This window comes from Amorphotheca resinae (genome assembly GCF_003019875.1).
Source record: "Amorphotheca resinae ATCC 22711 unplaced genomic scaffold M430scaffold_7, whole genome shotgun sequence".
Lineage (NCBI taxonomy): Eukaryota > Fungi > Ascomycota > Leotiomycetes > Helotiales > Amorphothecaceae > Amorphotheca > Amorphotheca resinae.
Window position 1 is genome coordinate 964,074 of NW_020194477.1, and position 24,400 is coordinate 988,473.

The following is a 24,400-nucleotide window of genomic DNA, read 5'->3' on the forward strand; positions in this document are numbered from 1 at the left end:
GAGAATGATAATAATTATGATAATAATAGTGAGGAGGGAGGTATAGCGCCGTGTTCGATCACACGCGTAGTGAAAGTAAGTAGCCCGGATAGGGTGTGTTGGGTCTTCGCGGTATAAGGAGAACAAAGACTCAAAGAGCGACGGTGATAGCGATGAGTGGTAACTGCGGATGCGGCGAAGTGCGCGCGCGAGAGAGAGAGAGAGAGAGCGACGGAGGGAAGAGAAGGAATGGATGAAGTGAGTGAGACGGGAAAAAGAAAAGGGAGAAGAAGACGACGACGAGCGAAGGGCGAGAAGCAGTAGAAGAGAGAGAAGAGAGAGAGCGAGAGGAGGAGGCTGGACGGTGGATTGATTAGTCGAAGGGCTTTTTCGTCCTCGTATCTCGTATCTTTCTTGTCCTCTTGTCTGGGCCACTACCTTAGCCACCAGCCACCGGCCACCAGCCACCGCTGCCACCTCCACGAGTCGGGACGAACCACTCTCATCACAAATTGCTCAAGTCCTGCTACGTAAGGTCACCGTCAGACCCGTCCTTAGCTATCTTAGCTATGTGTTAGAATGAAACTACGACGCCCCCAAGTATGGACGCTATGTACCCGAAATACCCGCGCGTTCCTGGATCCGTTCCTGGACCCGCCGATCTTAGTTGCCTGACCTCCTAGATTTCTAGCTTTCTGGAGCGGTTCCTGCAGCCGTTGATTCTGTTCCTGCATTGGCATCTTGTCATTCCCCTTTTCCTCGTGTCCGTCTCTCTCCCAGCCTCTTTTCTTTTTCTTTTTCTTTTTCTTTTTCTTTTTCTTCTTCTCATTCCTCTTCCTCTTCTTCTTCTGCTTCTACTTCTCTTCCTCTCTCTGTGCTTCTGTCTCCTCCTCTGCCTCTTTTTCCTTCTTCACGCCTCCGCCAATCACCCCACTCGCCCCGAGGCCCCCGGCTCCCGACGTGTTCCTTTTCTTCCTTTTTTAGCCATGCGCTCTGCATATGTGCTACTACGCTACCTCGCAGCAGACGTACACCGCTCTGCAGAGTGCACACTGCTGTCACCGCAGGAGTTCGAGCGGCGCAGGATGCCCAAACACGCGGGACCTCTCTCGCCCAACGACTGAGCCCGGCTTGAGAGTTTTTAGGTACTTTGGAGTACAGTACATTCCGTGCCCCTCGGGGGTGGCCTCTTGAAAACGTGCGTTGAAAACGCGCAACGCAACACACAACGCCCGAGAGACAGAGACAAGGGACAAGAGACAAGAAGCAGAGGCCTCACTGCCTATCGATCCTGTATACAACGTCCATTGCGCAGGCAGTTGGAACGGAATGCAGGTGTTGGAATGGAATGCGCAGCGGAATGCGGCCCCCGTGATCTCATGGTCGTGATGTTGAAACTTGACGATGAGTTTTCTTATCCAATGATTCAGGCCGCTACACAGTACAGTATACTCCTTGCCTTGATGGAGCTCATACCTTGCCCCCTTGGTAGTTGCGGTGTGTGTTGGTTTCAATGATATCGGCGATCTGTTTTGGCCCGGCTTCTTCCCCGCCATTCATCACTCGTGCCCGGTCCACAGTTCACACAGCACCGTTCACTACTAAAAGGCACTCTTCACCTTCACCTTTCACGCTTCTCCCACAGGAACAGCAAGAATAAGTAATGATGATACCCAATATGAGCACGGTTTCACATGTATTACTCCATAGTTATTGGGTAGTTACGGGATAGATAGTCTGGGTATGAATAATGTGTCTCTCCCGTGTCACGCACGGTAATCATTGCCCTTTCGGGGCCGCCTGATCTTAATCTGACCGCCAAGTTCCAACGGCATCTAACCTAAGGCATCACGGGATGGTAAGAACCGCACACCGCGACTTTTCGGGTCGGGCCAGGCGACTTGCCCCGACTGTTGCCTAAGGCATTAGCACGTGCAGGAACCACCACCGTCGTCGTGTCTGGGCGCCTGATATGTTAGGCACTCACAATTGTCTGGACCGCATTCCGCATTCCCCCTCTCGCTCTTGAACAAGAGAACAAGAGAACAAGAGCAGGAGAGAGCGAGGCATTGCATACCTACGACGCAGCAGCGGATGAAGTGAGGAGTGCTGATTCTTCCCCTCCGTATCTTCTTCATTCTCCTCCCTCCTCCCTCCTCCCTCCTCCCTCTCCCCTCCTCCCTGCCCCCTCGTCTCCGCTGCTTCTGCTGCTTCCCGCTCTGATATATGCTGGCTCCTACCTGAGCAATATGTCTCTTGCCCGCCTCTCTGCCCGCTTCATGTCCATCTACGCGGGCGCCAAGAAAGGTCAGTAAGTATTTCTCCGCCTCAGTTCTGACGCCGGAATTACATGTCAAGCCCTCAATCTCAACCCTCTCCCCCCGTCTCTGTCTCTATGCGTGCTTATGAAGGGCCCCCTTCCCCCACAGTAGACCCTGAAGTCCCCGCCATCAGCACCCCAGCTGCGATAGCTGTGCTGGTAAGTGACCTCGAGGATCCGGCTCAGGGGCGCGACCGCTTGCTGACCCTTGCCAACCTAGGTTACTTATACTCTGATCTACGTCCTACCCTTCTACATCTCCCCGACTACTCGCCCCTCAGCAACCCTATCGCGCGACGCGCCCTCGGTCATTCGCGGCCGCATACGCTCGGTTACTGTATCATGCATCATATGCTCCATCATATCATTTGTAGTCCTGCTGGACGTGGGCGACAGTGACAACGCCCTCACCAACTCCCTCGAGGCTCTGCACCGCCTGGGATATATACCTGTTGGGTTGGTGGAGGCTGTCAGATGTCTTGTGCTGACCGCAACCCTATTCCTTGGCCCACTGTTTGAGGCCGGCATCGTAGAAGGGAGATGGAGGGGTTGGATCCGTCTGCGCGGCCTCGATACCGTAACTACTGGATGGATAGGTTGGCGTAATATTGTTGCGGCAAGTAACTCCTTCACCCTCCCCTTTCGCAGCCGTTCTAACGCCTAGCCCAGGGCCCAATAACAGAGGAAATCCTCTTCCGTTCCGCCTCGGTCCCTCTCCTACTTCTTTCCCAAACTTCAAACACGACAATCATCTTCTTGACGCCGGTCATCTTCGGCCTAGCGCATGTTCATCACTTCTACGAGTTTCGAATCGCATACCCTCACACCCCAATAATTGGAGCAATTCTACGCTCACTGCTCCAGTTTGCGTACACCACACTCTTCGGTGGTTACGTGACCTTCCTTTTCCTTAGGACAGGAAGCCTGTTGAGCGTGGTTCTCGTCCATGCCTTCTGCAATTGGATGGGCTTCCCGAGATTCTGGGGAAGGGTTAGCGCAGGGGAAACTGTCCCCACCTCTGATCTTGGGGATACCAAGAGAATTGAGAACCATGACCCGCCACGTCCAAATGAGCAGTTGAGTACTATATGGACGGTTCTATATTATGTCCTCCTTATTGTGGGAGCGGCAAGCTGGTGGAATTCCTTATGGACTTTGACAGAGAGCGACTCGGCCTTGACGATATTCTAAGAGAGTTGGGGAGTTTCAGTGAGCGGGAGTTTCAGTGAGCATGCCAAAAGCAGCGGTATGGCTGTTTGTTATTTAGAGGTTCATACTTGTAGGGTATTATTCTGTTCATCTTGATTATGGTTAACGTATTAAGCGCCGATACACCGCCTATGTTGCTAATTGCCAGCCGTCCTCTTTCTAATATTTGTAATATTTGTATCACCATTCCCGGCTTATCTCCCCGAATGCCCAGCACCATGTTCGACTCAAATCTCCTTCATTTCCTTGCTGCCATCTCTGCTCTCACCTCCCGGACCACCTCTTCCAGATCTTGCTGTGGATCCGGAGGCAGACCCAGGACAGGTTCCTTGCCAGCAAGGCTTTCTTGGCTTTGTGTTCTCTGCAGTTTACCTTTTTCTCCCGATCTCTCGTTCAGCTTTTTGATGAGATACGCTTTGGCCGGTGATGCAAAAAATGCAGTTGAGAGAGCTGTTCCGATTATGGCGTAGAAGTAAACGCGGGACCAGACGAGGAGCGATGCCGGGAGAGTCAGAAGCACGAAAGGAGCTGTGATAAAGGAGAAAGCAAGTTGTGTCACCAACCAAGAGAATATATCATAGTAAACCTTGGTAGCCGTGGGTTGTGAGGTTTTTGGATCTAGAAAGAATGGCCGAAAGTAGCGGCGGAAATCTAGGCTGGATCAGCAACGTCAAGACAAATCAGGATCGGGAAGTACAAACTCTTTGCAACTGTCTGAACAAAACTGGCAAGGACAAAGCTTAGATAGTAACCTGGATAGAATCCATGCCAGAATGCGCTTGTAACAAAGGTGGCCATGCTGGCTCGAAACCCAGGCTTCTTTCCGCGGGGGGTCACTCGAAGATAGACGTAGTTTCGAAGCCAACTATTCGTGTTGATGTTCCAGCTCCCCAAATACGCACGGGTATTCTGAGCAGTCTCCACACCCCACGGGCTTACGTTCCGGAGTCTGTCCCAAGACACCTTGCCGGTCACGGGGTCCACGCCTTTGTAGCCAAGACCAGAAAGGATGCAAGCACCCTCTGTCAATGACCAAACACCATAGTATTTTAGACGAGTGGTAAACCCGACCATGTGAAGAGTCAAGACTCGACGGACGAAGCCATAGGTCATGTATTTGTCGGCTATTAAGAGGTCTGGGTAATATTTGCCAGACAGCTTAAGGAATAGAAGGATCCAGAAAATCCCAATAGCAGCCTTCCAAGCTGCGGGAGTCCCGCTTCGAGGGATTTTCCTCTTCTTTCTTGTGGGAGGCTTCTTTGATGGGTCAACTCCAGCAGGAACTTCGAACATCGTCGTCTCGATCCATCGCCTGTAATCGACGTAGTCGAATGCGGGTCCGGCAAAAAGAGATGGGAAGAAAAGAACGTAACCAGCAAAGTCGAGCAGGCTTGGGAGTTGTTTGATGGCTCTCTCCTTCTGAAAATCTGATAAATCCTTCTCTGGCAATCTACCATCTGCCACGTTCCAGCAGAACGATGTAAGCTTCATAACCAAAACCATCTGGGCGCCTGTGATGTCTACCGATCCTGGGTCATTCACGAATTGACGCGCGAGTTGGTTTATTGACAGATGGCCCATCAGAAACACGAAGCTGATCCATGGCATAAAAGGCCCCTTTATATATTCGGCGATGCAATATGCCCCTACTGAGCTTATCGCTAATGTCCTGAGGCCGCCCCATAAATCGAAGAGACCAACAAGATAAAATAAAGAGACACTGTGGAATATTAGTGAGGGCTCTGCTAGCGGGGTAAACCAGGTGCTTGCCCAATAATGAAGAGATTCTTCAGAGCAGGCTTCTCATCAGGGACACGCTTGAGTAAGCCAGCCAGCGGATACGAGAGGAGGAAAGATCCTATGAGCTTGACTGGAGACCCATTAGACCCAAATCATGTTCGGCATTGAAGGGGGCACATACGCTCATCTGTTGTAGCTCCTAGGATACCAGCAACATGCTGAAATGCTAGACGTAGTTAACGTCAGACACGGCCGCACCAGAAAGGTTGTACTGGGAGCTTACGAGCGTTGATGTAGGGTAACATCGCACCTATTCAGATCGGAAGTTGGGCGAGGGTTCTCTGCAAACTCCGTGTCTCCATCTGCAACGCTTATGAGGGCCGTCCTGCTGTTGAATGTGAATACGGAGAGGTGTTGAGGGTGGTGTCTGGTGACGGATGTTGCCGAGCCTTAGCTCCGCTGGCCGACCTTGCGTCGCTACGCTCAGGAATGTGCTGTGTTTCTGGACTACTACTTACGAGCAACAGAGAATAAACCACTCCCAGATCCCCTGCGTGATATTGACGACGACCAATACTACGGGCGAAGCTAAGAAAGGCCCCGCCCAGTTTTCAGAGAGATGGTCACATCAGGTGGTCCCTAACAACTCCGCGCCCTTGAATCTCCTCCGGATACGCCCAACAAGATGGATGTCGTGCAGGCCGTGTCAGGATACATCTCGAAGATGGTATCTGCTGGGGATAGCGCTTCAGGGACCCCTTCGGCGAAGATGAAAATCTTGCTATTGGACAGCGATACTGTGTCCATTGTGTCAACCGCAATCACGCAGTCCGCGCTGCTGAACCACGAGGTCTACCTCATCGATCGATTAGACAATCAGAACAGGGAGAAGATGCGACATCTCCGATGCTTATGTTTTGTACGACCCTCGCCGGATTCGATCCAGTTTCTCATTGATGAGTTTCGAGAGCCAAGGTATGGGGAATACAACATATACTTCAGCAACGTGGTCAAGAAATCTTCCTTAGAACGTCTAGCGGAGGCGGACGACCACGAGGTTGTGAGAGTGGTACAGGAGCATTTCGCTGATTATATCGTGGTCAATCCGGATTTGTTCACACTGGATCTAGGATTTCCCAGGCAGCGGATATGGAGTTCAAATCCGGATATGTGGAACACAGATGCATTGCAACGCACTACAGAAGGCCTTCTCGCGGTGTTGCTATCGTTGAAAAAGAAGCCATTGATTCGATACCAAAAGAATAGCCTGCTGGCCAAGAAACTGGCAACAGAGGTGCGATATCACATTGCTCAGGAGGATCAGTTGTTCGACTTTCGAAAGGTGGATACCCCTCCGATATTATTGATACTGGATCGAAGAGATGATCCTATCACACCCTTGTTGACACAATGGACATATCAAGCTATGGTTCACGAACTTCTCGGCATTCGCAATGGCCGGGTGGATTTAAGTGAGGTCCCGGATATTAGACCTGAGCTGAAGGAGGTAGTTTTGTCACAGGATCAGGATCCATTCTTCAAGAAGAACATGTTTCTGAATTTCGGCGATCTTGGTGGTAATATCAAGGATTATGTTGAGCAGTATCAGTCGAAGACAAAAAATAGCTCCAACATAGAATCAATAGCAGATATGAAGCGCTTTATCGAGGAGTACCCCGAGTTCCGGAAACTCTCTGGTAATGTGAGCAAGCACGTTACCATCGTGGGCGAACTGAGCAGGAAAGTGGGCGCAGAAAATCTGCTTGAAGTCAGTGAGGTGGAGCAGAGTCTGGCATGCAACGACAACCACGCTAGCGATCTCAAGGTATTGTCACCATTTTCTTGCGCTTGTTCGATATACTAACACCTGATCTAGAGTGTCCAAAGACTCATACAGTCGCCGGCGGTCACATCTGATAGCAAACTCCGCTTGGTTGCTCTTTACTCCTTGCGTTATGAAAAACACCCCTCGAATGCTCTGCCAGTGTTGGTCGACTTGTTGGGAGCAGCCGGCAATGTTCCCCAGCGGCGTATTGACCTAATCGCAAAGCTTTTGATATACCATTCATCCTTGCAACAGACGCAATCCCCTGGTGGTATCTCTGACATGTTTGAGTCTGCCGGGATATTTTCAGGTGCTCGAGACCGATTTAAGGGGCTCAAGGGGGTAGAAAATGTGTATACGCAGCATTCACCGCGTCTTGAGCTGACACTACAGAATCTGATTAGAGGGAGGCTGCGCGATCAACAGTACCCTTTCGTTGAAGGCGGCGGTTCCACTCGAGACAAGCCCCAAGACATCATCGTGTTTATTGTTGGGGGGGTCACTTTTGAGGAGGCCAAAAGTGTGTCTCAAATAAACGCTTCGTCACCGGGCGTAAGAATTGTGCTGGGCGGGTCCAGCGTGCACAACAGCACTACATTCCTCGAGGAGGTGGAGGACGTCGTCTCCTCTTGGCCAGAGCCTGCACCTACATCTGCAGCTGGAAGATTAAGAAAGGAGACGGGGTTACGGTAATATGCTCGCCGTTCCTGGCGATGGGGAGAGATAGCTTCAGGCGTGTGGAGTTTGGGAGAACAATGGGAGTACATCATAATCAAGGGGTGTTCAAAGAGATACACAGTAATAAGCTCTGGTGATATACCCCGTGGTGTCAAGACCACACAGAGGCAACGGAAATGCGAGATTTGTGATCTTATACCTCAAACGTTACGCATCGCCCGGTAACAACCAATTGTGTTGACCTTCATTCGGCCTACTAGTCTCTACTTACTTTACCTTCTTGCAGCACCTACACCAATGGTCACAATATATTTTCTCTTCTCCCGGACGTATTCATGAACCCTTCTGAGTACGGGCGTACGGAACGGAGAAGAGAAAAAGTGTATGCAGAGAAAGTCAATGGTCTTTGCATAAGGTAGCGAAGGGTTTCCAAGTGTATCGGAAGTATACAGAAATCTCGAGAACATACACAGATATGTGTGCACATGCCTACCTGTATATATACAAATGGGAATAGAGTGTGATGAGTCCTTACCTTACCCAAGGTATCCTAACATTGGCGTGTGTGTGTGGCAAGACGAAAGTGATCTCCCAGATAGGTTACCTTAGATACATACCTACCTAGGTACAGTAGGTAAGGTACCTTACATAGACGTCATTATTATTTTGAGCTGCATTATTCTATGCACATCTCTTCCGACCGCATGAATTATTTTTAGAAGCGAGCATCGCAAACGCGATTGCAGTACACAACCACCTTCGCAAATCACGATACAGTAAACAATAACACACACTACCTTACAATATGCAAGCATCGACACTGTCCTAGCATCTGCCCCAACCCAATAAGCTCGCTCATCTTACTCTAACAAACTATCTTCTCAGCCGCGCCACTGCTGTGATAGTATCCCCATAACACAACACTTGGGGATAGGGCGGACTACTTCTTTGCACAACCAAACTGATGCCATCAACGCGAATGAGAGAAGTTGATTTTGCAATATCGCTCTGAGCCAATTCCAATGTATTCTCACCCCGTTTCACAATTAGCTCTACATTGACTGAATATCTACCACACCAACTGATCTCTCACTCACACCAATCCCAAGTCCAATCAACTAGCCGCTATGTCAGATACGGATAGTGATGAAGACCTCAAGAGAGCTATTGCCCTATCACTGGGCGAGAATTTGCCGCCATCCCGCATGCGCAACGCGGTTGTCGTTGACCTGACCTCTTCAGATCAAGATGATGATTTGGATGCACCTCTTACTGCCAGACAAATCGCATCGACGAAACCGTCATATCAATCGAGAGGCAGTCCATCCTGTGAATCATCTTCTATAGATTCGGAGAAGGGGAAGAGCAGTACGAAAGGTCTCGCACCATCTGAGGGGGGGGATATCCGTTCTAAGGCCAACCCTTCAGGCGAGGCTGATAACCCTTCAAGGTCAGAACCCTCATCTAGCACTGTCTTCCTTGGCTTGAACCGCAAGCAAATGGAGGAGGAACGGCTGCTAAGAGCCAACAAGCGAAAAAAGGGAGATGAACAGCTCTTGGTGGGAAATGTTGAATCGCGGAAACGGAAAGCATCAACGCCCCCGCTATGCCCTCGAGGACAAGATGATCGACAAACGAAGTTGAAGCTGTCAGAATCATCACTCGCGTCTAAAGACTGTAGCAAGTCCTCATCATCCTATCAAAGCCGACCTGGCGAGATGATATCCCCGACATTCCAAGATCGCCGACGGGGAGCAAATGACGCCCTCCAGGCCGCAGGTGTGCAGTTCCCACACGGCGTTGTGAAGAAAACATGGGCCTACGGTTGCCCTCGGGAAGACGATATCAAGATCGAGGAAGTTCTTCAGAAGAATGATCTAGAGCTTGCTGTGCTGAGTTCGTTTCAAGTGGACCCAGATTGGGTCGCCTCGAAACTACATCCAACAACCCGGGTCATCTGGGTCCTCCAAGCTAAAAGCAAAGCAGAAGTAGGTTTCGAAAAGTCTTTTGGTCTTATTATATTTCTTCGTAGTGCAAGTGCGCTCCACAAGATATAGCGTTCGAGCTGAGCGCTCACTGGACTATGAGGCATTTGATAATTCTTGACGTCTGTCAAAGGAGCCCAACTCTAGGCCTCCAGTAAACAATATGCCGACCTCTGGAGAACTGAGCCGAAGCCGCCTCGGAATCGTCGGTAGAGAACATATGGCTCCAGAAACAATATTCTACACCAGGTTTCTTTTATGTCAACTTTTACTTCCCAACGGTGCTCGAAATTTCGCTAGTAGGCGCGGGTATCTGTCCCCTTTGTGATTGTGTCAATTTTAGCTCTGCTACCTCAGGCAGATGAATTCCAGTGCCTCATTCTTGTCTACTCTTCTCATCACTTGTCACGAATGTAGTCTGGCCGGCATGGCTTTCTACGCCTCTACTGACATCTGCTAGAAAGAGAATATCGTATCTGGGGCACCAAATAATTACAGATTTTGTTTCCCTTCCATGGAAGGGAATATCAATTGTATGCACTCCAAATTACAACTGCTCGCCCACCCCACACATTTACGCGTCGTGGTTCCCAGTGCCAACCTTGTGCCATATGACTGGGGTGAAAGTGGTTCGATGGAAAATGTAGGTCTGACGAGATTTCATCCGATTGTGACGTACTGACGAAAGAGACAGGTCTGTTTTTTGATAGATCTTCCAAGGCTCCCAGAAGGCAAGTCGACAGATACTGAGCTCACTGAATTTGGGAAGGAACTAGTCCACTTTGTTCGATCAATGGGCTTGGATGAAAAAGTAATTGGTAGTATGAGAAGATTCGATTTTTCTCGTACATCACACCTGGCATTTGTTCATTCTATGTTAGTATTCGCCGAGCAATCTAGACAGTTTATCCCTAACATTTCGAAGTGGAGGTTCTCATTCCGGGGAAGATTGGAAGCGAACAGGGTACTGTGGTCTTGGTACAGCTGTCCGAAATCTCGGTCTCCATACCGATGAGTCCCTGAATATTGATGTCGTGGTACGCATCTTCCACGTTATGACTAGTTCTGTATACCGGTGATAGATGCTGATATGAAAATAGGCTGCGTCAATTGGAAATCTCAACGAAGACTTCATAAAGTCAATTTATTTGGCTGCTCAAGGTATTTGCAACCTTTTCAGATCTCATGTATAGTGGAGAGACCCCGAAGGCTGGAATATCTTGGGGACGTCACACTGAGATGGCATCGCAAAAAGTGATACAAGTCTTGGAGGACAGTCGGTGGGTGGGTGCTAACAAGAACGAATTGTAGGTGATAATGGATTGAAAGAATATAGATGGCGTACGAATCGGCCGGTGAAGAGTAAGGGGATGACACCCGTTGAGCGTAAGCTTTCAGATGACCTGAAAGACCGCTTCCGCATATATTTTCCGACCAGGGAGACCGTCGCAAACAGTAAGGGCGGATTGGGGGTAAGTGACATTGCGTTTGCCACCATCAAACATTTAATGTCCATACTACTTGTCCAATGCCTCCGCTGACCGCCGTTTATTAGGCTGCTGGCACGATATGTTTCCAATCAAAGTGGTACGACTCAGATGGTTTCCCAAGGCACCTCATGCGCGATTGCAAGAGCCGCCGGCCAGGCATGTTGATGCATAACAAGATGTTGTTTGTGCGGCCTCAAAAAACAAGTTCACGCGGCGGCCGAGCTTGGGCCTATGTTGGAAGTGCGAATCTGTCCGAAAGTGCATGGTAAGTGAGCAGTTAGCATTTCATATGGAATTTCAGCATGATCAAAGTGACCGAAGCCCCTTCCAAGCCTTTTCTAGGTTTGATACTACGCCCATTGGGTTGGGTTCGTTTAACCCCTCCTTGGTAGACATGCCCGGTTAGAGGCTAGCGTTGGGATGAGGTCTCTGCCATTCGCGTGGAATCTAAGGGGCGGAGTTCAACACCGATCAACCTGATGTGATACGGGGCAGCAAAGATTCCGCTAACATGATGGTAATCTGCAAGGGGACGACTTGTTAAGGATAGAACGACGAAAGAGCCAAAGCTTAATTGCCGCAAGTAAGTTCCTCGGTTTGCGTTCGTTAGAAATGCAGGCGCTGAAAGAGTTACAGCTGGGAGTGTGGTGTTATTATTTCCATACCAGCCGCAACGTCAGGAGGCGAAGCCGACTTGGAGGCCGACGATGTTGTCAATAACCATATGACCGACCTGGAGGTGTTCCGTGGATATGTGCCTATTCCTATGCTTGTGCCTGGAGAGGGATACGGAACGAGAAGGCCCTGGTTTTATAACGAGCAGTGATCCAGAGGCGTGCTTGGGGAAGATGGACGGAAGACCACGAGACTACGATGACTGACAGAGCGAACACCGTGTATGAGTACAAGTACGATAGGAGGAAGTATGGGTCCTAGAGAGAATAGTATGAGTCTCTCGGAGATGTACTCTTGGCATGCATCCATCCATCCAAGATTGATTCTAGATCGGGATTCTAGGTCGGGATTCTAGATATGGCAGCGGAAGCTGTCATCTATAATTGAAAGACGAACGCCACTTCCCCTGACGTCTCGTCCCCCTTCTGGATGAAAATGTGAGGTCGAGAATGTTGCGTCTATTTTTACGGCGTCGCCGCACGCGCACAGAACGTTCCAAAGGCTGATGCGGGCGGGCGTGGAGGTATGGTATGGACCGCGACGGGGATTATGGGTATTTACAACGAGGCTGACGGAACGGGTGCTCGAGAGGACTTGCCTGGATATAGACAGGAGACTCCGCTCTGATCATGAAGGCGGCGGCAGAAAGAAACAGGATTCGCTGTATGTGATCTGGCATGACCCCAGGCGGTTGCATTCGAAACCCTGAAGATCTAGGATGGATCCCAGCCACCTGAAGTACGGGGGGTACCGTCGATCCTCATGGAGTTGACCGGTAGATCAATTGGGGGGGAACATCTACCGGTTTCCGAGCGCAAGAGGAGGCCCAATCAGGGACGATGCCTTGCGGAGGAAGCTCTGGTGGTGCGGGTAGCTGGGTGAAGAAAATGGAGGGGGCTGGGTCCAGACCGGAGCAAGGGGGGCAGGTGGTTTGGCTTTAGGGTTCTTGGCTTCAAAGTTGACCTTTGCACCTTTCAATGTGCAGTTCAAGAAAGGAGATTATTCTTTGGGGGGGATGGTTGTTGTGGCGGGTGGCTGTTCTGGGCTCCTGTTGCCGCAAGCCTTCGCCCTCCACTGCCCACAATGCCCACAATGCCCACAATGCCCACAATGCCCACAATGCCCACAATGCCCACAATGCCCACAATGCCCACAATGCCCACAATGCCCACAATGCCCACAACGGCGACAATCATGGCCCGCAACTAACTCTACACCTCGGTAGACAGTGAGCGGTGGATGGCAGAGTGAGGTATAAGTAGTCGTCGTATAGGAGGATCATTGGTCCCGGGAATAGCTTACTTGGGCATAGTACCGCATACCTACGGAGGCTCCGTACCGTACGTCTGGCAATTAATTGACAACGACGTCAAGCCTCGACCGCCGCAGTCTTGGCTGCAAAATATACGCGTCGAGACTGCACAGCTACCGGTCGTATTATACCTCGCGAATAGCCGTATAATCCGTATAATCCGCATATTCCGTGTAATCCGTGTAATCCGCAGTAATCCGCAGTAATCCGTATGCCAGAGCGCCATGATTCCTATTACGGACACGGAGTCCGAGCGCCGTCGTCCGTCCAGCCCCGTGACCCCCCGGTCCGGTGGAGCGAGCGGCGAGTCGTGCCTGCTTCTACGGGCACCGTGCGGCCTGTGCGGCCTGTGCGGTGCTGCCTAAGGCATGCAGGCCACCACCACAGCTACCCCATTCGGGCAAGAAGCCTGCGATCGCAGCTGAAGGCAGCTTTCCCTACCTAAGGTACCGATACTACCTTACGTTACCTTACCTTACGTTATCTTACCTAACTCACCTCACCTTACCTCACCTTACAGACCTCCAGTCAGTCCAAGACTCCAAGACGTCTCTGCCTTCGGAGCATTTGTGATCTTGTCTCAGCATTCTTGAGACTCGAGCCTTGCCGTTTATCTGCTGTTGATCACTATGACCTGGCCTTGGTTGGCTTGCGTGCGGCACCCGGCAAGCTGCTCCGTCGAGGTGTGAATAATATGAACACCGGACTTGCATACCGTTTCAAGGCTTCAAGCAGTAGTCGTCCCAAGTCGTGCAACTCGTCAAGTCGTTCACGCACCTGCCTCAAGTCGCTCGCAGGCTAACCCTGATTAGATCTGATGCAGATATACCTTACCCAAGGCAGATAGGTAGCTTGGGTGCCTGCCTCTCTTCAAAGTATATCTTCAACGGTCTTGTATGCGTGTTCCTTTTCCATGTCTTTTTTGTACCTTATGATCTACTTGTGTCTCTACTTGTCTACTTGTCTACTCCGTGCCTACCTTACCTACCCTACCGACCTACCTATCTCACCTTACCTATCTTATGTGTCTATAGTATCTACAGTAGATATAATCTACCTCGCTCCATCTCTTCCCCTGCCGTGCTCTTTCCTGCCGCCTCGCCTTCCCGACCCCGTCAGGATATTTGGAATGGAGAGGGCCACTAAGTCCGAATTGACTCAGATGCTGCCCCTCGGCGTCTCTGTGAGTCTGCGTGCAGAGGAACATTATCCGAGGGGCGATTGATCTACGATCTCCGGCCTGCCTCTTTCCGGAGTAGCTGGCCAATATTGGGGAAGGGGGGGGGGGGGGAGCCTGGGAGGAGAGGAAATATGATAGAATCCAGTGATACTGTGATACTATCATGTTTTCCTGTATTATTATTAGGTACCTAGGTACCTGCCTAACTGTTATGTATCCCGGTGTAGTTAGCTCGACTAATATTGCCCATCTACAGCGGAGCTACGAAGGGCAGAGTTAGCAGAGAGAGTAAAGGTCGAGCCCGAAGGGGGCTTAAGCCTTATCGGTGCCCTTAGAAGGCAGGTAGCTAGCCGCGTTGGGCCTGGCGCAGGTAGGATCGGCTCCAGCCACTCTTCCGCGGTAGATCTGGTCGCAGAAGTCGCAGAAGTCGCAGAAGTCGGAGGATCATCTAGGGCAATTATTACTACGATATATGTCTCCAGAGCCATACAGCAGTCGTGGCGGTCGTCATCGTGGGCATCCTTACTTATCCATTGTCGTCGTGGTATTCGGTATGTATGCATCTCGCTCTCTCTCTGTCTCCGTCTCCCTCCTCTCCCATCCTCTCTTCCTTCTCCCTCTTCCCTACCACTCCCTCTCTCCCTCCATCTCTCTCTCTTCAGTCGTCGTAGTGCAGAGGAATCCCATCCCTTCAAAACACCACCCCCCCCCCGGTCATTCTAGCATCAACTTGCTCCGTAGCAAAGCCTCCGTGCTCAAAGACAAGACAAGACAAGACGCCCTACTTCCGCCGCTCCCCTGCTCCTTTCCTTGTTCCTTGCTCCCTGCTCAACCTCCACCCGCCAAACCACCCTTGACCCTGGCTGTTTCTCCCACCACAACTCTGCTGGAGGAGGCTGTCGCAGTAGTTTACTACTACTTACTGTACAGACACCGTATACGGTTACTAACAGCTCTGATTACTCCTCCGCGCACTGCCTAGTAGTTACAGCACGCTCTCTCGTGGGCAGGCCGGGCAGGCCGGGTCCGTGGTCTGGTTATTCCTGGACTCCCTTGGCTCTTGGGCCTTGACGGTTGCTCCTCGTCACGCTCTGTCCTGCGCTGCGTCTTGTCTGTGCCTGTGCCTGTGCCTCGTTGGGTCTCGAGTCTCAAGTCTCAAGTCTCAAGTCTCTCTCTCTTGTCTTGTCCCTCTTGTCCCTCTTATGGGTCTTATCCCTCTCCTCTCCTTGTCCTTGGCAACGCGCCTACTGTATGTATGTCATCTCTGCCTCGGTCCCTAGCCACTGGAACGCCGCCATAAGTGACCTTTTGCCTGCGGACTACTGGGATACCTACCTTACCTATACCTATACCTTACCTTACCTTACCTACCTACCTTACCTATCTACAGTCCTACCACGCACTCGCCTCCACTTACTCTTTCTTCTCTTCTGCTTGGGCGCGGGCTCGTCAGCTTCGGGCCTGGGATCCATCTACCTTACCTACCTCCCTTCACCTCATCATCTACCGAGTACCTATCCTATGTCAACTCCCTCCCGGCCCTGCTTGCACCTTACGCTATCTGTGCCTAGGCCCCCTCGACGTACCTGGTTGCGCCGGATCGTCCACCGCACTGATATCTTGTCACTGCCTCCCCCGCACTCCTGGACCTCGCCCTCTGGCCGCTGCTACTAATCTAATATAAAACCTTAACCCCCCCTTTCTTATCACATCCCTCGTGCGCCTCCGACACACTTGCGGTCAATATTCCTCCCGCCCTTGTCTGAAACGGATCCGCTGTCACCTCCGACACTCCTCGCCAGACTTGTGTGTGCTCTGTGGCCGTTGGCCCTGGGCTCTACGTATCCTGGGACTACTACCGGGCCAGGCTTGACACCATTTCTCCACCCCTCGCCCCCCGCTCCGCTCCACTCCACTCACTCCCTCTGTCTCCTCGCCTCGCAAACAACTGACGGTCTCCGTTCTCTGGGTTCTGGGTCTGGGTTCTGGTGCCTGTGTTCGCCGAGTCCAGGCTTCATGTCCATCCATGGCTTTGGGCGACCAGGTCCAACACTCCCGCTCCTCAGAATCCCTCCTCCCCTGGCAACACAACTATAACCATAACATAACGCAAATAGAAGGAGCAACCATACCCGACACCCTGCCCTGGTCCGTTGCCACTCGCTGAGCCTCACTTGCTTCGGATAATCACCTTCTCCATTCCAACTGCCGATCTATACACATGCTCTCCCCTTGACCGCACCGTCGAGGCTTCATCCTTTATTCTTCAACCCCTCCTGGCTCTCTCTCCCCTCCTTTCCACAGTGTCCCTCTCCTTGGCCAGGAAAGACATTCTGGATGACATCAACTCCTCTCCCACTACCGCCGGCTGTCTCTCTCAAAGAAGGATCTGAAGTATCTAAACCAATTCTTCTCCCCCACGGAGCAAGTGGACTGCTCCCCGGAGACATATCTGACGTATCGTCTCCCAATTCATACACACCTCGAATCTCACCAGATTCTACCTTCGTTATGGGCTCCTCAACAACACTTGCGCCGACATTCTATGGCCACATCGCCTCGACGCAAGACGGCCTACTTCTCTTCGAGGCCTGCCTCAGCGGCGCCCTCAACCACGTTGCTCGACGCCCTCACGACCGGGAACGGGCTAGCTTGATCAAGAGTGGGAACGTCTTCATCTACGAAGAGCATTCCTCGGGGATTAAACGTTGGACCGATGGCGTGCCGTGGAGTCCAAGCCGGATCTTGGGCAATTTTCTCGTGTACCGCGAGCTCGAGCGGCCCTTCCCACCGGGAGAAAAGAAGCGGGCAATGAAACGCAGCAAAAGATCTCCCGGCATTGGCAAAGTCCCCCAGCCATACCGAGGGCTGAGTGGTGGAATAAACAATGGATATAATGCAGTGTCAGCTGCCTCGAACTCCGAATCGGCTAGCGCGAGCAGTTCACTGCAACGGGAGACAGAGCGCTCGCTGATCGGATCACTGGTGGATTCGTACGGCTTCAAGGAGGACGGCTTGGTAAAAAAGACGGTCAGCGTTACAGTGGGGGGGGTCTCGCACCATCTGGTCTCCTACTATACCGTCGCAGATGTCCTGAACAACAAGCTGCTCACTCCAACCAAGGATCCCCGTTTCCAGTACATCACCCCCCGCCCAGATCTCATCACAAAGCAGAACTTCCGCGCGCCAATCGACGAGGTGGATACGCTGGACCGTGCCGACGATCGAGCGGTTTATAGTGCCTATCCCTACGGCAGGAATGGCTACGACATCACGAGCCAGAATATTTCGCATCGTGCAATGTCGTTGCCAACCCTACCGATTCCATACGCGCCCAACCCCACTCTCTACCACAACTATGGTATGAACACAAATCCAGGCATGTACGGTGAAGGGTTTGGACCGCCGAGCTCGAATAGTAGCTTTGGCAGCCAACTCGCTCCGACCCCTGAAATATACCCAGCTTCAACAGCGGACAACCACGATCCCGGCGGGTACAGGCAAGCACGCCATAATTCTGTCCTCAGCGTTGGTTCAGAACCTAGGCCTTCCCACATGCCTCCAGCTGGCACAAATTTCCCGCGTCGCGCGTCTGCCTTTGGCCATGACAGTTCGGTTGATACGGGCATCTCTGGCGTCTTCTCTGGTACTGGAGACTCGAAGCTGAGCAGCAGCTCGGGATACCCGTCTCAAAGCTTCTACGGAGGCCTCAGAGATACCTCCAATACCCCCCACAGCTATGCTACGCAGAGGTCCTTACCTACACCCAGCTTCCAAACAGCCTACGATAGACCGCCCGTGCCCTCTTACGGTCGTCTCGACAGCTCTGCGACCAAAGAGAACATATGGCCAATAGGCAACGTGAGTTCGGGCCACGGCCACTATACAGCAACCCCGCAGCAACAGTGGGCGAGCACCGGAGCCTGACGCCCCCTTGGTGGGCAAGACCGGGAGCTGTGAAGCATATTGTATTTATGAATTTCCTTGGGGATCCTCCCTTTATGAAGTGCTGTACTGTACGGGGCCTTGGCGCGTGTTTCGGTGGGCTCACACATGAACCCGGGGCGAATTTGGCGAGAGGGGAGCTTCTGGGGTACGCATCGCGCTGTGGCATTTGCATCGACATACCCCTCACTCAGACCGTAAATGATCTGTTCTTTGTGCGTTATTTTGTCTTGGGAGCATGAAATGTGTCGAATAGCACACCTAATGTATGTATGTAAGGGTACTGCGCATTGCTTATCACGCATCATGGGACAGGCGGAAGGCTACAGTTAAGGACCGCAATGGATGTATGTATTTTTAGGAGGCACCCATAAGCAGGAGATGAATCTTGAAATATCGTACTGACCAGTCACTGGTTGGACATCAGTTTAACCTCGAGATACGATGGGGTGCATCCTTGGTGATGGGGGCCAGTCCCATGGTTGATAAAAATTGGTACAGCTTGAACTGTTGAAGCCTCTCCGCTGGGGGGTGTCCATCCGCACGCAAGTCTGTTCCCGCACCAGGGGATCTTAAGTAGGTATCCTTTTCATGTCGCTGAACCCTTTTGCGGCGTCGTGCCAAAGCAGCGATGGCAAAATAGGAGATGTGTATTTAGACTTTCTTGGTTCCTGGATCCCGGGCAGCGAGGCCTCGGTGAAGTAGTGCAACCACTTGTCGATCTCTTGACAGCCGCACCATGGCATCCCCGTAAGCGCGTTACGCGCCAGCTTAGTCATGTATCAATATATACTCCGTAGAACTACCATTTCCTATCGCTAAAATACATGAAATTTTGATTCACGGTACGCAGTGCCGGACGATGAAAACCATCTGACAGTCGCCTCGAGCGTGGGCGCCTGAGAAATTGCTGTCTCCATCTGCCCTTCGTTAATGTATTCAACCATATTGGCTCCACGGTTATGAGATGGCGGCGATGGCTCGACCGTTGATAATGAACCCCTATCCTCGTTGGATGTCGGCAATAGCCAGGATACCACGTCAGCGTTCAGGACTCAGACCAAGACACCAGACGAGTGCTTCATTATGGACCTTCTCGAAGTCGAAGGATCCGAAGCCGTCGCTGTTAAGGTATGTTCCGGCCACCTACGAGAGAGCTTTTCTCATTTTCAACCTAGCTGCAGTAAACGCCAATTCGCAGGCTTCGGAGACCGCGGGATGCGGTATTCGACATCCGAGCCAAATGATCCCAGGTATGAAAAGCAGACGATCAGTCTTTCTGTGGGCTTGTCCCCTCTTCTCCTTTGTATTCCTAGCCCACTCCTTATACCCAGATACATCTCGATATCACGTGATAGGCCATATGGCCGTCTTTCATTTGTGTGGATGTTCTTGAAGGCCACGGAGCTATGGAGTCACAGGGCTGATCTATTCCCATAAGAAAACCACCCAATGATCCCAAGAGGCCGCTTCTCAAAGTTCTGACACGACTCACTCCTCATGAGAACATCTACACCATCCCAAATGTCCTTACGTTTTCCCGCCTGGTCGCCGCGCCTGTTGTTGGCTATCTCGTTCTGCATGATTATCATGCCTGGGCCGTCGGGCTCTTTGCATATGCTGGCATAACTGATCTTGTCGACGGATACATCGCAAGACGGTGGAATCTCCAAACCGTTGTCGGGACGGTCATTGACCCCATGGCGGACAAGACTCTCATGACGATCCTGACGGTCTGCTTCGCTATCAAGGGCGCGCTTCCAAGTAATCCTCATCTCGTGCCTTTCGAGAAGCCGGTAAACTTACGCGATAATAGTATGGCTCGCGGTCATTATCCTTGGTAGGGACGTGGGATTGGGCATAGCAGCCATTTACTATCGATGGATATCCCTTCCTCCGCCGAAGACCTTTGGACGATACTTCGATTTCTCACTTCCTTCGGCCGAGGTTCACCCTACCACTATCAGCAAATACAATACCGCTCTACAGTTGGCTTTGATTGGAGCGACGACTGCAATGCCACTGCTGACAACCGATATTAGTGCAGCGATGACAGCTCTGCAGTAAGTAGCACTCCCCGGTATAGATAGATCCACGAGGGCGCTGATACGTTACAGGTATTTGGTAGCCACGACGACTATCTGGAGCGGAGCCAGTTATATATACACCAAAGACGCCGTTAAGATATTAAATCAAGACGATGCGAACAAACCAACGCCGCCCAGCGGAAAGGAATGATCTGTGTAAAATATCCGGTGTAAGAACTAATGTAGATTATCACACAATGTAGCAATAGAAGCCAAAGAGAACACCATGCTTGTTCAAAAGCCATTCCCTGAAGTCTGACAACCAAAGATCACTTATTTTACCCTCCCTCCCTTCTTCCAAACCTGGCGTCGTCCGTGCCGTAGACCACCCAAGGCTACCACCTCGTCAAAACTCGTCGCCTGTCGGAATCCCTCTTGCCCTCGCCACATAGTAAGCCTGCTTTGCCCCCCCCCCCTTCCCCCCTCCCCTTATGGGCAGTCACGTTCCGTAGTAATCCAGATTTACCTATTCTCGCTCCACCTACACTGTTCTGCGGGCCCGCGTGAACAGGAGAGATATGATTTGACAGGCACCACCCATAACATTGGATCAAGAACTTCCTTCGGGAATCCAAATAAGATTGGAAAGGCAGAGCATTTGCTAAGCAGCTGACATACGACATGAGATACTGATACTATTCATTGATAATTGTACAGCGGGGGGAATACATACACTCACTATATGAGCTGGCAAACTGCTATTATTATCTTACATTGGGCACTCCTCTTGGACCTGCATCTCATGGACCCAGTCTTTGGAGTAGCGTTGAACAACACAACCCCGCCCCTATTCTCCTCCAAGAATAACCCTACTAAACCTTCAAGAGCCGCGGCTCTGATTAACGTCCGGCGTATTCCCTCTTCCTCGCGGAAATATCTTCAAAGGCAACGCTTTTCGCAGTTGCACGATTTCTATTCTGTATGTAGCGCAATGGCCGGAGGCATCCTACCGGCGTACTCCCTCTTCCTCGCAGCAATCTCTTCAAAGGCAATGCTTTTCGCAGCTGCACGGTTTCTATTTTGTACATAGCGCAATAGCCGAAGGCATCCTGCCGGCGTTACACCCTCGATACGACGAGCCTGGCCCACGGACTCCGGTTTTACAGCTTGCAGCAGACTCTTCTCATGCATAGAGAGCCCGTGAATCAGATCGTAATCTAGATCCAGTGGCAATCTTAGATTTTCGTCCTTCTGAAACAATTTCGCCGCAGCTGCTTGTTGTTCAACATATGGCGCGTATATCGCCTCTATTTCGAGCCTGCGCCGAATTCTAGCGGGGTATTTTGTGAGTTCCGGCACTTTGGCAGCAAGTTCGTCAACAGAGACGCCTGCCAAACGTAACACGTCAAAGGCGGACCTTCTTGTGGAGTCGTTCGCCACCTTGAAACCATCCTTAATCCAGGTCGGGGCGGTAGCAGAATGGGCCATGAGCGTTGATTTAAGGTCTTCCATCTGAGCTACTTCATCAGAAAAGCTTGACCACCGCTTGTCTCCAATTACGCCAGCAGCCCGGCCCTTCGCTGTGAGTCTGAGATCCGCATTGTCCGCCCTGGCACTCATTCGATATTCACTGCGTGATGTAAACATTCGGTATGGCTCCGAAACTCCCTTCGTGATCAAATCGTCGATCATGACACCAATATAACCATCGCTTCGAGATAGCACAAGCTGAGGTTTGGACTGGGAGGCCAAGCCCGCGTTGATTCCAGCGATAATACCCTGTGCGGCAGCCTCTTCGTATCCAGTGGTCCCATTGATCTGACCAGCCAGGTATAAGCCACGAATTGCCTTCGTCTCGAGTGTGGCCTTCAAGCTGCGGGGATCAACGTAGTCATACTCAACACCGTAGCCTGGTTGCAACATCGTCACGTTTTCAAGGCCCTTGATAGTCCGTAGAAGCTGTTCCTGGGCGTCGGCGGGAATAGTCATGGAGATGCCGTTTGGATAAATGACGTCGCTGTCAAAACCTTCGGGTTCAAGCCACACTATATGCTGTCCCTTGCTAGAAAACCGAATAATCTTGGATTCCAAGGATGGACAGTACCGAGGACCTTTCACAGTTTCTCGGATATGGACAGATTTGTCCAGGTTGGCTCTAACGATGTCATGTGAGGCTTCATTTGTGTACGTGGCATAACATAACAATTGGTCCTGGACAGAAACCGCATCATTAAGATAGCTGAAAGGCATGGGCGGATCGTCACCGGGTTGTTCCTCTAGGGTACTGAAATCGATGGTGTTTTTAGCCAGGCGAGGGGGCGTACCAGTCTTCAACCTACCAAGCTGAAAACCGGCATCTCTTAATGATTTACTTAAGCCAAACGTTGCAGCTTCGCCCATGCGACCTGAAGGGTAAGCCTCGAGACCAATGTGGATTTCACCACCAAGGAACGTGCCAGTGGTAATTACCACTTGACTCGTGGGAATGATCTCTCCTGTCTCTAGGCGCACGCCTGTTATCTTGCTACCAGAGGTTTGACCATCGTCCTGAGAAACAATGATATCTGCTACACTTCCTGGTACGATAGATAGGTTTGGATACGCTTCCAGTTCCTCTCGCATATATTTCTTGTACAGACTTCGATCGATTTGCGCGCGGGGGCCCTGTCTAGAAATGAGTGTCCAGACATCTTCGATTCGAATGGGAGAATAGCTACCCAAACTGCCGGCCCCTTCCTGCGGTTCAATACTTTAAACTGCACACCTGCCTTGTCTATAATTCGACCAGCTACTCCGTCGAGTGCATCGATTTCCCTCAACATTGTCCCCTTCCCGATCCCACCGAAACTGGGATTGCAAGAACATACTCCGATGTTGTCGAGCTTTGGAGTAACGAGCGCAGTCCTGGCTCCGGATCGAGCAGCACCAGCGCTGGCCTCTGATCCGGCATGACCCCCGCCGATAACAACAACATCGTATTGCCTAAATAAGAAGTGTTAGAGAAGGACTGACAAAAATGTAATTAATGACTTTTACCTGGCGTGCTGGGGAGCTACATCAGCAAAATTTCTCCGATGCCGGGAGGCACAAGCCCGGCGACAAATTCCCAAGTAGTGGGACCTTAGTATAGGCTTGCCAAGGACTAATGACCGATTCATGATGGCATGTTGAAGTGATGCCGTCTCGTCGTTGTCCTCGGATCGGTCAGTACTGCTTGGTTGTCGAAGACTTTTTAGCCGCGACCGCGGCTAATAAGCGCGTCTCTCCAGCTAATGCAGGGATGCCATGTGGGGAAACGGACATATTGACGTCGATGAGGGGATCAAAAGGAGATGCTCATACATCCGATACAGCAACAAGGGTATGAGGCGGGAAAGGGAAAGGGGTGCAGAGGAGTAAATCGCAGTCTGTAATTATTCTACATCAATGAACTCTGGGTTGTTTGTCTAATGATGTGAGCATAAGCATATGAGTTGTGGATCAGTCTAACGGGGCGGGATGCGACTGTTCAGACACAACAATGGCTGTGTTGGTTCTTTTCACCCTGCGTACCTACTCTATGAATAAACTCCGGTTTTCTAAGAATCACAATATGGATGATAGATAGTAGAAGAATACTATAGATTGTTGATCCTTGACTTGGGTAATGAATTTCTATGACTAGAGAGATCCAATCTAGTATGGTAGATTGCATCCCTGTGCCCTTTCCGGTCCATCTCAAGATCCTCAACAATAACCGCTCTAATCTTGTAGCATCATGACCGCTCTCCAAGTCGGTATAATTCGGGGGAAAAAAGGGGGAGATTGCAGAATGTGCAGTAAGTTGTCGTGGACCGGACAAAAGAGAATAGAACGAGCGTAAGTCATGGTACAAAATAACGATGATTATAATAATCTGCTCGTGTTCATCATACCCAGCCCAACATCACGTTCCGAGTATGAGATTCGTCGATTGAAATAATAGTCGGCGCTGGGACATCCGTAGCGCTGCAATCCAAGCGGCACGAACCTTAACGCCAGGACTCCCACACAGCG

At 51.1% G+C, this 24,400-nt stretch overlaps 11 protein-coding genes across 11 annotated transcripts; 8 read left to right on the forward strand and 3 right to left on the reverse strand.

Annotated features, from left to right (window-relative positions):
- Nucleotides 1–878: 878 nt before the first annotated feature.
- On the reverse strand, nucleotides 879–1,848 carry M430DRAFT_248459 (hypothetical protein). Its single transcript, XM_024865143.1, has one exon. The coding sequence runs from the start codon at nucleotides 1,533–1,535 to the stop codon at nucleotides 1,038–1,040; it is 498 nt and encodes a 165-aa protein (XP_024720297.1). The 5' UTR covers nucleotides 1,536–1,848; the 3' UTR covers nucleotides 879–1,037.
- Nucleotides 1,849–2,374: 526 nt separating this feature from the next.
- Nucleotides 2,375–3,490, forward strand: M430DRAFT_51132 (hypothetical protein; the record flags this gene model as incomplete). Its single annotated transcript, XM_024868190.1, has 3 exons — nucleotides 2,375–2,458; nucleotides 2,520–2,915; nucleotides 2,969–3,490. The coding sequence occupies 3 exons, from the start codon at nucleotides 2,375–2,377 to the stop codon at nucleotides 3,488–3,490; spliced, it is 1,002 nt and encodes a 333-aa protein (XP_024720298.1).
- A 256-nt stretch (nucleotides 3,491–3,746) lies between these two features.
- On the reverse strand, nucleotides 3,747–5,553 carry M430DRAFT_51133 (hypothetical protein; the record flags this gene model as incomplete). The annotated part of the gene is made up of 5 exons (XM_024868191.1): nucleotides 3,747–4,159; nucleotides 4,210–5,228; nucleotides 5,279–5,378; nucleotides 5,430–5,474; nucleotides 5,532–5,553. 5 exons carry the CDS (start codon nucleotides 5,551–5,553, stop codon nucleotides 3,747–3,749), a joined length of 1,599 nt encoding a protein of 532 aa, XP_024720299.1.
- Nucleotides 5,554–5,933: 380 nt separating this feature from the next.
- Nucleotides 5,934–7,766, forward strand: M430DRAFT_103540 (hypothetical protein; the record flags this gene model as incomplete). The annotated part of the gene is made up of 2 exons (XM_024860867.1): nucleotides 5,934–7,073; nucleotides 7,125–7,766. 2 exons carry the CDS (start codon nucleotides 5,934–5,936, stop codon nucleotides 7,764–7,766), a joined length of 1,782 nt encoding a protein of 593 aa, XP_024720300.1.
- A 761-nt stretch (nucleotides 7,767–8,527) lies between these two features.
- On the forward strand, nucleotides 8,528–12,310 carry M430DRAFT_141178 (hypothetical protein). The gene is made up of 9 exons (XM_024862698.1): nucleotides 8,528–9,739; nucleotides 10,197–10,379; nucleotides 10,431–10,612; nucleotides 10,662–10,773; nucleotides 10,837–10,897; nucleotides 11,048–11,208; nucleotides 11,292–11,491; nucleotides 11,756–11,809; nucleotides 11,863–12,310. The coding sequence occupies exons 1-9, from the start codon at nucleotides 8,879–8,881 to the stop codon at nucleotides 12,050–12,052; spliced, it is 2,004 nt and encodes a 667-aa protein (XP_024720301.1). The 5' UTR covers nucleotides 8,528–8,878; the 3' UTR covers nucleotides 12,053–12,310.
- A 434-nt stretch (nucleotides 12,311–12,744) lies between these two features.
- M430DRAFT_248547 (hypothetical protein) lies at nucleotides 12,745–13,177 on the forward strand. Its single transcript, XM_024865144.1, has one exon. It carries the CDS (start codon nucleotides 12,879–12,881, stop codon nucleotides 13,131–13,133), a length of 255 nt encoding a protein of 84 aa, XP_024720302.1. The 5' UTR covers nucleotides 12,745–12,878; the 3' UTR covers nucleotides 13,134–13,177.
- Nucleotides 13,178–14,894: 1,717 nt separating this feature from the next.
- On the forward strand, nucleotides 14,895–15,510 carry M430DRAFT_248575 (hypothetical protein). The gene has a single exon (XM_024865145.1). It carries the CDS (start codon nucleotides 14,947–14,949, stop codon nucleotides 15,373–15,375), a length of 429 nt encoding a protein of 142 aa, XP_024720303.1. The 5' UTR covers nucleotides 14,895–14,946; the 3' UTR covers nucleotides 15,376–15,510.
- On the forward strand, nucleotides 15,511–16,120 carry M430DRAFT_248576 (hypothetical protein). The gene has a single exon (XM_024865146.1). It carries the CDS (start codon nucleotides 15,645–15,647, stop codon nucleotides 16,065–16,067), a length of 423 nt encoding a protein of 140 aa, XP_024720304.1. The 5' UTR covers nucleotides 15,511–15,644; the 3' UTR covers nucleotides 16,068–16,120.
- Nucleotides 16,121–16,904: 784 nt separating this feature from the next.
- Nucleotides 16,905–17,582, forward strand: M430DRAFT_102928 (hypothetical protein; the record flags this gene model as incomplete). Its single annotated transcript, XM_024860830.1, has 1 exon — nucleotides 16,905–17,582. A coding segment is annotated over one exon (678 nt), but the record flags the coding sequence as incomplete, so codon positions are not given.
- Nucleotides 17,583–19,170: 1,588 nt separating this feature from the next.
- M430DRAFT_35461 (hypothetical protein) lies at nucleotides 19,171–20,656 on the forward strand. The gene is made up of 5 exons (XM_024866744.1): nucleotides 19,171–19,469; nucleotides 19,517–19,591; nucleotides 19,780–20,102; nucleotides 20,155–20,401; nucleotides 20,456–20,656. The coding sequence occupies exons 1-5, from the start codon at nucleotides 19,306–19,308 to the stop codon at nucleotides 20,574–20,576; spliced, it is 930 nt and encodes a 309-aa protein (XP_024720306.1). The 5' UTR covers nucleotides 19,171–19,305; the 3' UTR covers nucleotides 20,577–20,656.
- A 458-nt stretch (nucleotides 20,657–21,114) lies between these two features.
- M430DRAFT_141186 (hypothetical protein) lies at nucleotides 21,115–23,554 on the reverse strand. Its single transcript, XM_024862699.1, has 3 exons — nucleotides 23,402–23,554; nucleotides 23,083–23,347; nucleotides 21,115–23,029 (listed from the first exon to the last, which is right to left on the reverse strand). Exons 1-3 carry the CDS (start codon nucleotides 23,521–23,523, stop codon nucleotides 21,338–21,340), a joined length of 2,079 nt encoding a protein of 692 aa, XP_024720307.1. The 5' UTR covers nucleotides 23,524–23,554; the 3' UTR covers nucleotides 21,115–21,337.
- Between the last annotated feature and the right edge of the window lie 846 nt (nucleotides 23,555–24,400).

Excerpts from the sequence above, each read along its gene's own strand:
- M430DRAFT_141186 (XM_024862699.1), bottom strand. The coding sequence starts at position 23,523 with ATGAATCGGTCATTAGTCCTTGGCAAGCCTATACTAAGGTCCCACTAC. Across the intron at positions 23,348-23,401 it reads GTAGCTCCCCAGCACGCCAG|GCAATACGATGTTGTTGTTA; the intron begins GTAAAAGTCATT and ends CTTCTTATTTAG. Across the intron at positions 23,030-23,082 it reads GGAAGGGGCCGGCAGTTTGG|GGCCCCCGCGCGCAAATCGA; the intron begins GTAGCTATTCTC and ends ATTTCTAGACAG.
- M430DRAFT_141178 (XM_024862698.1), top strand. The coding sequence starts at position 8,879 with ATGTCAGATACGGATAGTGATGAAGACCTCAAGAGAGCTATTGCCCTA. Across the intron at positions 9,740-10,196 it reads AAGCTAAAAGCAAAGCAGAA|AAAGAGAATATCGTATCTGG; the intron begins GTAGGTTTCGAA and ends GACATCTGCTAG. Across the intron at positions 11,492-11,755 it reads AATCTGTCCGAAAGTGCATG|GGGACGACTTGTTAAGGATA; the intron begins GTAAGTGAGCAG and ends GTAATCTGCAAG.
- M430DRAFT_248575 (XM_024865145.1), top strand. The coding sequence starts at position 14,947 with ATGTATGCATCTCGCTCTCTCTCTGTCTCCGTCTCCCTCCTCTCCCAT.
- M430DRAFT_248459 (XM_024865143.1), bottom strand. The coding sequence starts at position 1,535 with ATGGCGGGGAAGAAGCCGGGCCAAAACAGATCGCCGATATCATTGAAA.
- M430DRAFT_35461 (XM_024866744.1), top strand. The coding sequence starts at position 19,306 with ATGGCGGCGATGGCTCGACCGTTGATAATGAACCCCTATCCTCGTTGG. Across the intron at positions 20,103-20,154 it reads TATCAAGGGCGCGCTTCCAA|TATGGCTCGCGGTCATTATC; the intron begins GTAATCCTCATC and ends ACGCGATAATAG. Across the intron at positions 20,402-20,455 it reads GCAGCGATGACAGCTCTGCA|GTATTTGGTAGCCACGACGA; the intron begins GTAAGTAGCACT and ends GATACGTTACAG.
- M430DRAFT_248547 (XM_024865144.1), top strand. The coding sequence starts at position 12,879 with ATGTGCAGTTCAAGAAAGGAGATTATTCTTTGGGGGGGATGGTTGTTG.
- M430DRAFT_248576 (XM_024865146.1), top strand. The coding sequence starts at position 15,645 with ATGTATGTCATCTCTGCCTCGGTCCCTAGCCACTGGAACGCCGCCATA.